The 13,745-nt window shown below is 39.5% G+C and overlaps 1 protein-coding gene across 9 annotated transcripts in view; it reads right to left on the reverse strand.

Annotated features, from left to right (window-relative positions):
* RALGAPA2 (Ral GTPase activating protein catalytic subunit alpha 2) overlaps nucleotides 1-13,745 on the reverse strand; it is a 308,387-nt gene that overhangs the window by 193,565 nt on the left and 101,077 nt on the right. For 8 of the 9 annotated variants that reach the window (XM_081831946.1, XM_081831942.1, XM_081831943.1 and 5 more), the window contains exons 10-12: nucleotides 8,781-9,018; nucleotides 6,140-6,304; nucleotides 2,351-2,491 (exon numbers count right to left, since the gene is read on the reverse strand). In XM_081831946.1, coding sequence (XP_081688072.1) covers nucleotides 2,351-2,491; nucleotides 6,140-6,304; nucleotides 8,781-9,018 — 544 coding nt within the window. The remainder of the gene's footprint in view (nucleotides 1-2,350; nucleotides 2,492-6,139; nucleotides 6,305-8,780; nucleotides 9,019-13,745) is intronic. The other variant, XM_081831950.1, reaches the window with a different exon arrangement.

Below are 13,745 nucleotides of genomic sequence, written 5' to 3' on the forward strand. Positions count from 1 at the left end.
TGCCAGTTCTACCTCCCACATGTTTATGTAGCTATTCATATAAATGGAATACAGGTGGTTATTGCTTTCCCAAAAGTCTGATGCCACCAAATAGAGTCCTAAAGGGACTAGAATAAATATAATAGTGGCTGAAGGTAAGTAATTCTCTATTGTTTATATTATTTAAAGCAATTTTGGCATGCTGTATAGTCATACAGACTAGGAACAAAACAAGATATGTTAACAAATGAAAACAAAATTAGCAATCATTTTTATAGTAAAGACCTTGTGGCCAGAAAGTCAACATTAATAGTATCTGCATACTAATGGATAGGTGGATATAAATCTACCTATATCTATACTTAGCAACAGGTGAGCAAGATATGCCAACACACTAGGATTTAAATTGGAACACAAATTTAATACACTAGTGTGCCAACCAGTGAGAATGTACAATCTAAGACAGGATTGATATGCACTGCTCTTGGCCTAGTCTCTTGAAAGGACAATCCCAAAGGAAAACGTCATCACCTTAACAGTAAGGAACAAACGGCATCAGACTAAGGCAGAGCTCGTTACGGCAGTTGTCAGATGAAGCACAGGGAACAGCAGAATGGTCTCAATGTCACTATACTGCTCAGTCCCTTTACCCTTTGTTCTATAAAACCAGAAATAAGGAAGGCAAAGGCAGGAAAATACTGACTCAGCATGTCCTGCTTCGTATCACTCCAAATCAAGGTCTCCCAAAGTCAGCACTATTGATACTTTGGGTCAGATAATTCTTCATGAGGGGGCTGTCCTGTGCAGCCGATGAGGCTGTTTAGCAGCACCCCACCAGGTGCCAGCGGCACTACCCCAGCTGTGCCATGTCTCTAGACACTGCCAAATGTTCCCTGGGGGGCAAAGTCAAGCCCAGTTGAGAACCACTGTTCTAAACCATATTTAACCTCTGTTGGAACTATGTACCTATCTATGGGAATCAAGAATCTGTGTAAACTAAAATGTAACAGCAAATGAGAAAAAAGTTTCCAAAATGAGATTACGAACAGAAAGAGGTTTCTTGTGAAAAAATATTTTGGACAAACTAGTAGAAACCTTTATGAAATGGAACAGTATGGGGGAAAAAAATGGACTGTGAAAAACAAAAACTTTCCACCATGAAAAGAACTCCTTTTGGGTGCGTATCAGCTATATATCAGCCAAATAGAAAGCAAACTACGTTTAAAAAAAAAAAAAGCCAACTACGTTAAATGCTTTATTAATCATTTCTAGGCAGTAGCACTTTTTTGAAAACCAAATTATCAAGTAGCTCATGAGTAATTTAACTGACTGGTGACCATCTTACCATTCTTACTGTGTTTCACCTTTGGTATTTACTAGAGAAAAGTATTTTCTAAGAAATGTACTCCTTAGTCTCAATAAAATGAACTTCTTCCCTCATAGTCTGCTAATTAAATAATATGGTATCTTACATACTCATCAGGGAAATTAAGATTTGATTCTGCTTTGCTATACCACCATATGGCATAATTTAGTGCTACAGAAAGTCACAAGCAGGCTATCTCTGATACTAAATAAATACTAATCAATAATACCATCTTTCTGAAAACATGAAAACATGTCCCTCTTTAGCATGAAGATTCAGTTCATTATAGAATCATTGAAAAGTAACTGGACATGGGCTTAATTATTCACTGTAGAGCAAAGGAGATCCGTTGTTGAGGGGTCTATGCCAAAAATCACCACTTTTGGTGCTATAATGTCTTAATTAATCCAGAAAAACACTGTGTGCAAACCACATGTGGCTAAACTCAATTTTAATTGGCTGGAGCACAAGAACAATGTTCCCCTTGTTTTGAAAATTGTACTTTCTAGCATCTTTTTTTACCCAGATCTTAATAATCAGTGTGAATCTCCATAAAATTATTATTTTGTATATGATTATGATTTATTAATCCCAAGGAGTTCTTGCCTATATGAATCTTCCCGTTTATCCATTTTGGGGAGGCACAGCAAGCATTTGGACACAAACATGCTCAAAACTTCTGTTCTGCAAGCATTGTACAGAAGGCACACTGAGGCAGTCATCACTGTTAAAAACTATGGGCCACAAAATCCTGTATTCTCTTAACTGGGAAAGCAAAGACCAGTGGTGTTAAAGAAATACATTTTTCTTGACTGTTTAATTGTTACTAAACATCTAACTACATAAAAACAATGATTAATATTCACCGAAAATAAGCGCAAAGTGCAACAACCAGGTACGCATGCGTGGTGGGGGGCTGGAGGGGTTTAACAAAGGAAGCAAGGCCCAGCAGCAAGCGGGAGAAGCCCGGGGACATGACGGACACAAGACACAGCATTACAGTACCTGACAGCCTGTGAGAGCAAGAGGAGTGAGAGAGACCAGGTAAGAGAGCGCTCACGGTGTGAAGGAGGAGCGGGACGCTTTTAGTGGCAGGCAAAGCCTCAGAAAGGTGGACACAGTTGCTGATAGACTGGCTTCGCTTGGCTTCCAGGAGAAAGAAAGTAACATTTATGTCAGAAGCACATCAGGATCTTTCACTTTTTTTTATGGCTATTTTTCTGGTCTTCCTTTCAATATTTAAAGGAGGTCATTTTATACTTTAAAAGAAGTCAGTACAAAGAGTATTTAACCATAGTCTCTAAATACAGCCAACCTTCAGTCATTCTCATGACATGGGAGAATAGACAATTCACAGATAATCTTATTTTAGAATGCTTTACATGTTTAGCTTTCCTTTTTTCCTGCTGTGTATCAGACCCACATTTGGGTTGTTTATTTGAGTGGACATTATAATCACTTTTCCCTTCCTAGAGGACACACATATGAAAAGACCGTGCGGGTGGGGGAGGGAAAAATCTAGCCTAAGATTAAAATTGCTTTACAAATAATAAATAATTCAAAAGTTGGTTTACTGAGAGCTGACTGTATTCAAAAGCAAATCATTTAGTAAATTAAATGACACATAAAAGTCAAGTTGAACACCGAAAGATTTGGTATTTGGAAAAAAAGGCAAAAATCTCCATGAAACCCATCCTTCCATAACACATTTCGTGCTTATTAAAATCCATAATCTCCTAGTATGAACTTTATGATGCTCTTAAGTTTTCTTTTTTTTAATAACATTTTATTTACTTGAGAGAGAGAATGAGAGAGAGAGAGAGAGCATGAGATGGGGGACGGTCAGGGAGAAGCAGACTCCCTGCTCGATCCGGGGACTCAGGATCATGACCTGAGCCGAAGGCAGTCGCTTAACCTACTGAGCCACCCAGGCGCCCCACTCTTAAGTTTTCAAAAGACTGCTAGTGAAATGACCATTTGAGAAAATGGATAAACACAGGAAGAGAATACACTTCATATATATGAAACTACCATCAGTAAGATCACTTTTATCCTTAAAACTAGGTTAAAGGTTTACTTGCTGTTCTATTACTTTTACGTGATTTTATTTCACATTAATGAAATAGAAATATAAATGAGAATGATAACATTTGCAAGAGTGAAACAAACTTTTCACTTCCTTGTGTCTCCCTGGGCCCCAACCTCTGGCTGTCAAATTCCCAGTTCTAACTCTCACATCTAAAGTGATTACAGTACACTTCACAAATGGGTAAGATAATATTTAAGGGAAAATGACTCCCATGCGAATGTCAAACTGACTTACTTCAAATTTCCTAAAAGATGTGTTCATCTCTCAAGGTCCTTTTATAAATGAAATGATTATGCATTTTCCTGAAACTGATCACTAGTTATTTTAGAAATAATAAAACTTAGAATAATTTTTTTGTGTGGAAATTGATTTGTTTTAATCACTCATTTTAGACATCTAAAATTTTAGCATCATTCACACTCAGGAACAAAGTTTTCCTTTATAATTCTTTAAGACTCTCTTGTTAGTTCCTTTTAAGTTGCAAAGTAGTTGATTCTATTAAATTGTCATTTCCCTACTCTGCAATTGATTATTTTATTATTTCCATCTTACCATCATCACTGACATTTTCTCAATCTAAGTAGTCTGTAAGGCAAACTATAATATAATAATCTTAAATTATTCTTGTATTGAGATTAGGGGAAAAAAAGTCACTTTCAAATGAGTCTTCCATAATAAGCACTTTAATGCTAAATAAAAGTGGCAAAAACTAACTTCCTGAGCTGCAGTTCTCTCATTAAAAGGTGGCCTCCACACAAATCAAAATCTACCATGAAATTATTCTAGGCCTTTTTTAAAAGATGGAAAGGAGAATTATTACACAATGTAAAAACAACAGAACTGAATAAAACCAGTTTATTTATATAGTGACTATTAGTCTATATAAATTAATTTTATAAAACAGCATGATATAATAAAATCTTCAGAGACTGTTGTTTTCACAGGCAACTAAAAAAGATAAATGTGTAAAATAAAATAGGAAATACATGGGGTGCTGGTGGAGCATGTGACTCTTGATCTCAGGGTTGTGGGTTTGAGCCCCACCTTGGGTGTGGAGATTACTAAGAAATAAAATCTTAAAAAAAAAAAAAAAAAGGAAATACATATGTGTGTACAAAATACATAAAGGTAAGAGACCCATCCAACTCAATAGCTCTTATCCCATTATCTTTTAAAGGTTATGGTTCCAAGTGTTTTTAATTTAATTAATCCTAAAAAGGCCAGGTTTATGACTTTAAAGTGACATAGTCTAAATACCTTTAACGTGATTTTGTAAAAGTTCTTATTGCTGCAATGCCACGGTTTTGACACCTGAGAACACTGATGAACAGAAGCTCACTGGCATAAATGCACCGAGGATTATCGAGAACAATATTGGTGCCACCATCGTATTACTGGTCTGAAACACCTGCTGAAAAACTAAAATACAATGTCTTCTATGGCTGTGTTTTAGCCTAGTAGGGGAATAAGGAGCATGCAATATACAATACTTTGCTGCTCATTAAAATGTGAAAGTAGAGTTTTACACAGTGTTTTGAATGATCATTTTTATTATCATTACAATTCTAGGGCCCTAAGGGAGTCTGGGCAGCTGAGGCATGATGCCACTTTGTCACAAACTTTTGCTCTGATCCAAAGATGGAAGAAAGGAATTTTTAGGAGTTGGAACAAGAATGGAAATCATTGAGTAAGCCTTCCCCAAAGTTGCCTGTTATTAGGAACTGAGTCTCTCCTCAGGGGAGAGATGAAGGAAAGCAGGAGAAGCAGAACAAGAGGTGAATGTAAATAAGGTGATAATTATCAACAAATGCTATGGCAAAGAGCATTAGACAATTAGGGTTAAGGTATAATATATTTTCATAAAGACTCCAACAGGATTCTAAGCCATCTGTACGAAGCCTTTACTAAGCACTGTAAGATACGCTGAGTGTAATGACTCTGGTTTATGACCAGAGGATATTGTGACTTTCTGCAGTTAACATGCTGAATATCGATTATGACAGCATGGTATTACTGATGTGAAAAACTACAGGAAACTCAGATAAATTTGTTTTAAATGTAGTTACAGCCTCAAAGTCACTGGGGGGAAGGGGCTTTACTTGCTCTTATTAAATACTGGATATAAGCTTACTTTTTAAAGATTTATCTTTTGGTTTTAAAGTGAAGTGTAGCAAACCAGTCCAAAAAACTGGGGGTTCTTGGTCAAGTTCTTGTTAGTTCTAACAGGCTAGAAGAACAACAGCTCCAGGCATGTAAAGCTCCCATTTCCTAAAAGAAGCAAAACACTTAAATATCCCCCTCCAGTCCTGCAAACTAAGTGCATTATTCTCTTTTTCTTTGTTGGAACAGTGCCACACTAAGATTAACGCTGCTCAACAATAGTAGTACAACTGTGTGATTACTGAGAATCTATTTTCTTCAGGGTTCAAACAAAATATCTATTTTCTCTCTTTTGCACAGATATCTCACTCAGCATTAACATCTCAAGGTCTTTTTCACAATGAAAGATTCAGAAATAAGTATCAAAAACAGATTTTAAGAGTAACCAGAACAGACAACTAAAAGATATGGAAACATCCCATTTAATAAAAGGCCATGTATTTGAGTTCTGAGTGGAATTTTAGAACTTTTAAAACATTTTATTCCTATAAATCCATTTTCAGATAGCAACTAGACCTTAGAGAAACATTTAAATAAACGTTTACCCGTTGCTTTCTGGCGAACGATATTTCTTGCTTTCTCAACTCCTGGTGCCCCAGATGTGGTGGCACTCCTAGATCGCATTGGCTCGGTCACATCTGGGTGGCTCCGCCAGCTGAGAGAAAAGGATCTCCCCACAGTGGTTCCTTTCTGAGAATCTAGAACACAGCCTGATAAAGGATAAGACAAGAAAAATAATATAAAGGCTGAATTCATTCTCATTCATTCCACAGCTTGTGTTGCTCAGCAAATTTCATAAATACAACTGTATATAATCAGCAACTTCTCTTGTTGCAAAATTAGGTACCACTTCTCTGCTTTCCTCTCATAGAGCTCTGGTTAAATATTTCAAACGAGTGGTCAAGGATCCAAAAGAGATAAAGGAGAAAAGAGAATGAGACAGAGATTTCTGCACAGGTAATGTGCTGGTGGCTGCCCCCTGTGGATCATTTTCACACCCAGGTTCCTGAGAGTGTACTTTGTTTCCACAAATCCAGTGCTTAGAAGGCAAGTATTTCCATAATGAATATTTAAATTCATTTTTAGAATAAAGCAATATATTAGATAAATCAGAAATATTTGCCATAGTCATTAATTAAATAAATTCATTCTTTATCATTCCATAGTGTTTTTCAAATTGTTTACCTTCCTATAAATAAATACAGCCACTCCCAGACTGCAGCGAAGATATTATAAGAATCAGTCACATTAATTACATGTCTGTATGGTTAAATAATCACCATAGTTGGTTCACACCTCCCCACATCCACATCCTCTGTGTTCCTCTCCCACAATGATCCTGGGCTTCATCACATGACTTACTTTGGTAGCAAAACCGAGCAAGCAGAGATATGAAATGCACTTGAAAATCTGGGCTTGCCCTGTTGCTGCTCCTGGAACCCTAAGTTCTCACAAAAAAAGCCTGGGCTGGCCTGCTGGGTGATGAAAGTTTTATGGCCAAGTCCCCCTACCACTGCCCCAGCTGACAGCTGGCCAACTCTAGAGCTGTCTAGCTGATTATTTGACAGCCTAGCTGACTGCAAACACAGGAGTGAATCCAGGAGAAGAACTGCCCAACTGTGTCCAAACCAAATTGCCAACTCATAAAATCATGATCTAAACAACTGGCTGTTACTGTAAGCCACTATGTTTTGGGGTGATCTGTCACACAGGAAAAGCTGATACAGTCTATAATAAGGCTATTGTTGAGGCTGTAGTCTACCCACAGCAAGCAATGTATACCTTATGAATCTTTGGAGGAGAAACTCTGCCCAGATTTTAGGACCAGGAAAAGCTATGTATCACCTAAGCTGCGGATTTTCCCCTTTTGTAATCTGTGATCCTCTGCTGTAACCCTGTGAAGATCAGAGTCAAATCTAAGCTTGCCCCCCTCCTCCCACCCCAGCAAGCATAGGAGGCTCTCCGGCATGCATTCTGGCATTTTAAAAACTCCTGCAACTCCACCCCCTTTAATTTTGCCCCAGTGTCCTTATGCATTTTATCTATTTTATTTTTATTTTTTTAATTGTTTTTAAAGATTTTATTTATTTACTTGAGAGAGAGAGAGAATGAGAGAGAGAACACAAGAGGTGGTAGGGTAAGAGGGAGAAGCAGATTCCCCGCCAAGCAGGGAGCCCTATGCAGGACTCAATCCCAGGACTCCAGGATCATGACCCGAGACAAAGGCAGACGCTTAACGAACTGAGCCACCCAGGCGCTCCTATCTATTGTATTATAGGTACTTCTGTGAACTGCCTCAAAATCTTTACATAATAAATTGGAGTACAAGTGAATTAATCCAAGGACTGTATCATAGCCTTAAAACAGTTAAGGAAGACAAATTGTTGTCCCCAATAGAAACCACCACTAATGTTTTCCACCTTGATCTGACTCTAGCTCTCAAAACAATTTTTACCCAGAAACACAAAAAAGGTCAAAATGACTATCTGAAACATTTAGGATTTTTCCACCTATCTTAAGTAGGCAGTAGAATACGTCTTTCTAGTGTGCTGCCTGGAGCTGGACTTGCCTAGCTTTGATTTCTGGCTTTCCCACTTCTTAGCTATGTACCTTGAATGAGTCCGTCAGCACCAACTCTCTGTACTTCAGTTTCTCTATGATACTGGGATGATAACTCAGACGTTAGAGAGTCAAGAGAGAGAATACATACAAGCATGAGCCATTATTATTATTGTTGCTACTACTGCTACTCCCCTTCATCTTCCTTCTTCATTCACAGCTCCTTCATAAATTCATCATCCTCATTAAGAGGACAGAGTGCTACAAAACACAGTTCAACACCACCATTAAAAAGACACCGCCTAGGGGCGACTAGGTGGCTCAGTTGTTAAACGTCTGCCTTCGGCTCAGGTCATGATCCTGGGGTCCTGGGATCGAGCCCTGCATCGGGATCCCTGCTTGGCGGGAAGCCTGCTTCTCCCTCTCCCACGCCCCCTGCTTGTGGTCCTCCTCTTGCTATCTCTCTGTCAAATAAATAAATCTTAAAAAAAAAAAAAAAAAAGACACCGCCTATATGGCTGGTTCCGTTTTTTATTAAATTCCACGCATATTAATTGCCTAAATGTATAGACACACACTCCTCCTCAATCTCAGATATCTGGTGTTACTCTGTAAGAGTGGAGGTACCTTTGCCTCGCTGCTTCTTTTCCTTTTGTTCACTTAATTTGTCCAGAGGTAGGTTTGTCATCTCAACTCCGTAAACCGTTTTCGCGAGCACTGCTGTCAAGGAGTCCATGATGTTGGCCCACTCATTTATGAGTTCTTCCCATTCCGTGAGGGAGGACAGCACGCCAAGGAAGTCATCCCAGAGCTCTCGGGAAATGTACACACAGAGGTTTGCTCGGATCCACGCCACCATCAGCGTCTAGAACCAACCAACAAGAGAATTGAATCACCCTCATTTGGAATAAGAATGATTTTTAACAAAATATTTTAAATTGCTATGAATAAAATGAACTTTAAAATAAAGAGCACTTGATCTTGTTTTTCTTTTAGTTTCTCAAAATTCATTTGATCAACTGTAACCAGGATCTGAGCTACAGAGAAATCAGTTATCACCATGAACAAAGCTACTGATTCAAAATCCCTCTAGTGTCTGTGGCTAGTGCTGGCTGTAACTGGGGAAAGACAAAGCTCTCAGTACAACTGTTCTATTTCTTGAGATAGCTCTCTCTCTCACTCTCTACAGTGGCTGCTTCTAGCCTCCTCTCCAGCTCTACCAACTCCTCTCTGCTTTTTAGTAGATGAACTCACTGCAGACTTCAGAGAAAACAGAACTCATTAAGCAAGAATGCCCTCAACCTTTACCCACAAGGCACAGGTGTTTGCCCAGCTTCTCCTCCATCTGCAGGCTGTTAAGTGAAGGGGGGTTCCCACTCTTCTATGCTTGTTCCCACCTCTGCTCTGAACCTCCTCCTTGGTCTTTCTGTTTCCAGTAACCCTGCCTCTCCTTCTTCAGTCTATCCTACTTCGCCAGCAATTCCCCATCAGTATTTAAACATGTTCCAAATCTACCTCATCTTAAAAACAAAAAAACAAACAAAAAAGTTCCCTTGAGCCCAGATTCCCCCCTCTAGCTAGAACTAATTTTAAAGCCAAATTTCTTGAAAGAATGTTCCACATTCACTGCATGTGCACCTCCTCATTTCCCAGTCAAGTGACTGCTCTGGCTTTCTCCCCTCCTGCGCCACCCCACCTCTGCTGGGGTTCTGGTCTCCATTCTCACAGCTCCAGTTAACACCTGTACACTGTTGACTTCTGAATCTCCATGTTCGGCCCAGACCTCTCTGGTTTCCTGAACTTTTCTATCTGCATACTAGAGAGCTCTACTTGCATGTTCTGCAGGCACCTGTTAATATAACATAAGAGTAAAAAGAATTCAATGCTTCCACTGAGATTCTTCCAGTTCCTCGACTTAGTGTCTCCTGCTCCTGGCCTTTGCATGTAGTCTTCCTTCCTCTCTTCCCTTCTTTTTTGCCTCTTTAACTCCCATTCCTCAGGGCACAATGTGGACATTACTTCCTCCAAGGTGTCCCTGACTGCCACTCCACCTAGCCTCCAGTAAGTACCTCCATACACACAGTTGTCTGCATTTTCCTAACAGAGTACTTTCCTTAAGAGTCTACTTACTTCTCTGTGTGCCTCCTCTAGCCTTATGGTCCACGGCACTATGAATGGTCACATGGGCAACACCACCAGACAATTAAGCACATATTTTGGATATTTCCTTACCTTGAAATGGCCTAGTTCCCTACCTCTGCCAAAATGTTCCACATCCTTTAAAATTCAAAACAAAATATATCTGCCTTGAAAGAAGTGCCAAGTCCTTCTCAGGTGAGCCCCAAAGGCTTTCCTAATCTTACTAGAGGGAATAGTTATATCCAAAGTCTGTGTAACTTCCCTGATCTTTTGTCAGAGCTAAATGTGCTCCTTAAGGTGCCAACCTGCAAATATTTCTGCCCATCCCAGATGCAAATAGACTCCCACAGTCGATGGAAGTTGTCCTATGCATGCGATAGGGGCGAACTGGCTTTTTAATTACAAGAGAAATTTTTCTTTAACACACACATAGGAAAACTTTGAGAAATAGAAAACAGTCTATAATCAGGCAGGTCTGTTCCAACCACTTGAAAAATCATATTTAAAATGACCCTTACACAATGTACCTGTTCTCTATGTTTCAATTCACATTTACCACACTTTTTAAAAGGGTAAAAATGTGAAAGTTGAGCTAAAATCATTAAATATATTGAAAACAAGGTTTTAAATATTCATACTGAAAATGATTCTAAGATGGATGAATGTAAAGGAACAATGCAAAAGAAAAAGCTAAAGTGATTTTATCATTTATTCTTACTAAGACCTTACTACATATATTCATTATGACTAAAATGCCATCTTCTGTTTATTCCATTTTACACTCCTGTTTTCAAAATGAGTTGGAGGGCATTACCATAAAGTGCATATACACAATAAAATTAATAAAGAGTAGATCAAAGAGAATCTCAGGAGAGTAAGAGGAGAAAGGAGAGACTGGTAATGCTACCAGCGCTCAGCCTCACGTCTGGTTACAGCACTAGCTTCAGGTTAAAAGCAGAATTTTCGTGTGGTAGAAGATGCCCTGTGCTGGGAATCTTGCATTGGCTTCATGTTAATGACTAATTATAAAACAAGGACAGAACACAGACTTCTTGCAGCTTATTAAATTCATCTTAGCAGGGGAGGAGCAAGATGGCGGAGGAGTAGGAGACCGAAATTTCGTCTGGTCACAGGAATTCAGCTAGATAGGGATCAAACCATTCTGAACACCTACAAACTCAACAGGAGATCGAAGAAAAGAATAGCAACAACTCTCTGAACAGAAAAGTGACCACTTTCTGGAAGGTAGGACGTGCAGAGAAGTGAATCCGAGGCGATATTCGGGAGCATAGACGGCGGGGAGGGGGCCTCCACTGGCCGCTTTTGGCAAGTGATAGAGCAGCAGAAAATAAAATCGGAAATTTTAGAAGTCGGCTCCACTGACGGATGTCGCTCCAGTGGCTAAGCAGGGGGTGGAACCCTCATGGGGACAGTGTGGTCTCAGGACCCGCAGGGTCACAGAAAGACCAGGGGTGACTCAATGTGGAGCGGGGAAGCCGGCTGCAGAGACAGAGCTGAGGCGCGGGCTCTCAGCTCGGGATTGCCATAAACCGTGATCTGCAGCACAGTAGGGCCACTGCTCTTCCAGCAGGGACCCAACAAGCAGCAGATCCTGGGAGACTCTCCTTCCTCCCCTGGGAGGAGCAGCATGGGAGCGCACCGCAGGGATCTGCTGGGTTTGCAGATTCCACACAGGGTCGGGGGCCAGAGATAGAAACGCTGGATCACAGGCCGGGTGAGCATGGAGTGCGGCAGGAGACCGGGGAGACGGGGTTGATTGACTGCTTTTCTCTGGGGGCGCACTGAGGAGTGGAGCCCCAAGCTCTCGGCTCCTCTGGGGTGGAGATTGGGAGGCCACCATTTTCACTCTCGGCCTCCAAAGCTGTATGGAAAGCTTGCAGGGAACAAAAGCTCCCGAGAGCAAACCCGAGCAGATTACTTAGCCCAGGAATTGCAGGGCAGTTCCGCCTCCGGCAAAGACATTTGGGAACCAGGGCAACAGGCCCCTCCCCCAGAAGATCAGCAAGAACAGAAAGCCAAGACCAAGTTTACCGATCAATGAGAACGGCAGAACTCCAGCGCTAGGGGAATACTGCACATAGAATTCATGGCTTTTTTCCCATGATTCTTTAGTCTTTCAAAGTTAATTTTTTTTTTTGAATTTTTCTTTTTCCCTTTTTCAACCAACATTTATCAATCCCTTTTTTTAAAAATCTTTTTTATTTTTCATTTTTAGAGTCATATTCTATCAATTCAGAGTAGTTAACCTTATTTTTGGTGTGTGTGTGTATATATATATATATATATATATATATATATATACACAAGTTGTTCTCTCCTTAAAATTGTAGGATACAGTTTCTTCTAACAGACCAAAATATACCCTAAATCTCTAGTATATAGCTTTGTTCTAGTCTCCTGCCTGATCTCATTTGCTCCTCCCTTTTTTTTTAAATTCTCTTCTTTCTTTTTCAAATGAACTTCTTATCTAATCAATTCCTTTTATAAAATCTTTTATAATTTTCATCTTTACAGTCATATTCCATCCCTTCATCATATTAACCTTTATTTTTGTACATATGTAAGTTTTTCTTTCTTTAAAATTTTGGGAGGTGCTTTCTTCTCACAGACCAAATTATGCCCCAAATCTAGTGTGTGGCACTGATCTATGCACCAGCCTGATCATATTTGATCATATTCTGGTTTTTTTTGTTTGTTTTAACCTTTTTCTTTTTCTTTTTTCTTTCTTTCCCTTTCTTTTCCCCCGGTTTCAGGTCTCTTCTGACTTGTTTAGTGTGTATTTTCTGGGGACGTTGTTACCCTGTTAGCATTTTGTTCTCTCATTCATCTATTTTCCTCTGGACAAAATGACAAGACTGAAAATATCACCTCAACAAAAAAAACAAGAGGCAGTACTGACTGCCAGGGACCTAATCAATACAGACATTTGTAAGAATTCGGAACTAGAGTTCAGAATGATGATTTTAAAGATAATAGCTGGGCTTGAAAAAGGCATGGAAGTTATTAGAGAAACCCTTTCTAGAGAAATAAAAGAACTAAAATCTAACCAAGTCGAAATCAAAAAGGCTATTAATGAGGTGCAATCAAAAATGGAGGCTCTAACTGCTAGAATAAATGAGGCAGAAGAGAGAATCAGTGAGATAGAAGACCAAATGATGGAAAATAAAGAAGGTGAGAAAAAGAGAGATAAACAACTACTGGATCACGAGGGCAGAATTCAAGAGATAAGTGATAACATAAGACAAAACAATATTAGAATAACTGGGATCCCAGAAGAAGAAGAAAGAGAGAGGGGGGCAGAAGGTATACTGGAGCAAATTATAGCAGAGAAATTCCCTAATTTGGGGAAGGAAACAGGCATCAAAATTCAGGAGGCACAAAGAACCCCCTCAAAATCAATAAAAATAGGTCAATACCCCGACATCTAATAGT

This window comes from Leptonychotes weddellii, chromosome 10 (assembly GCF_054177405.1).
Source record: "Leptonychotes weddellii isolate Sample4059 chromosome 10, ASM5417740v2, whole genome shotgun sequence".
Lineage (NCBI taxonomy): Eukaryota > Metazoa > Chordata > Mammalia > Carnivora > Phocidae > Leptonychotes > Leptonychotes weddellii.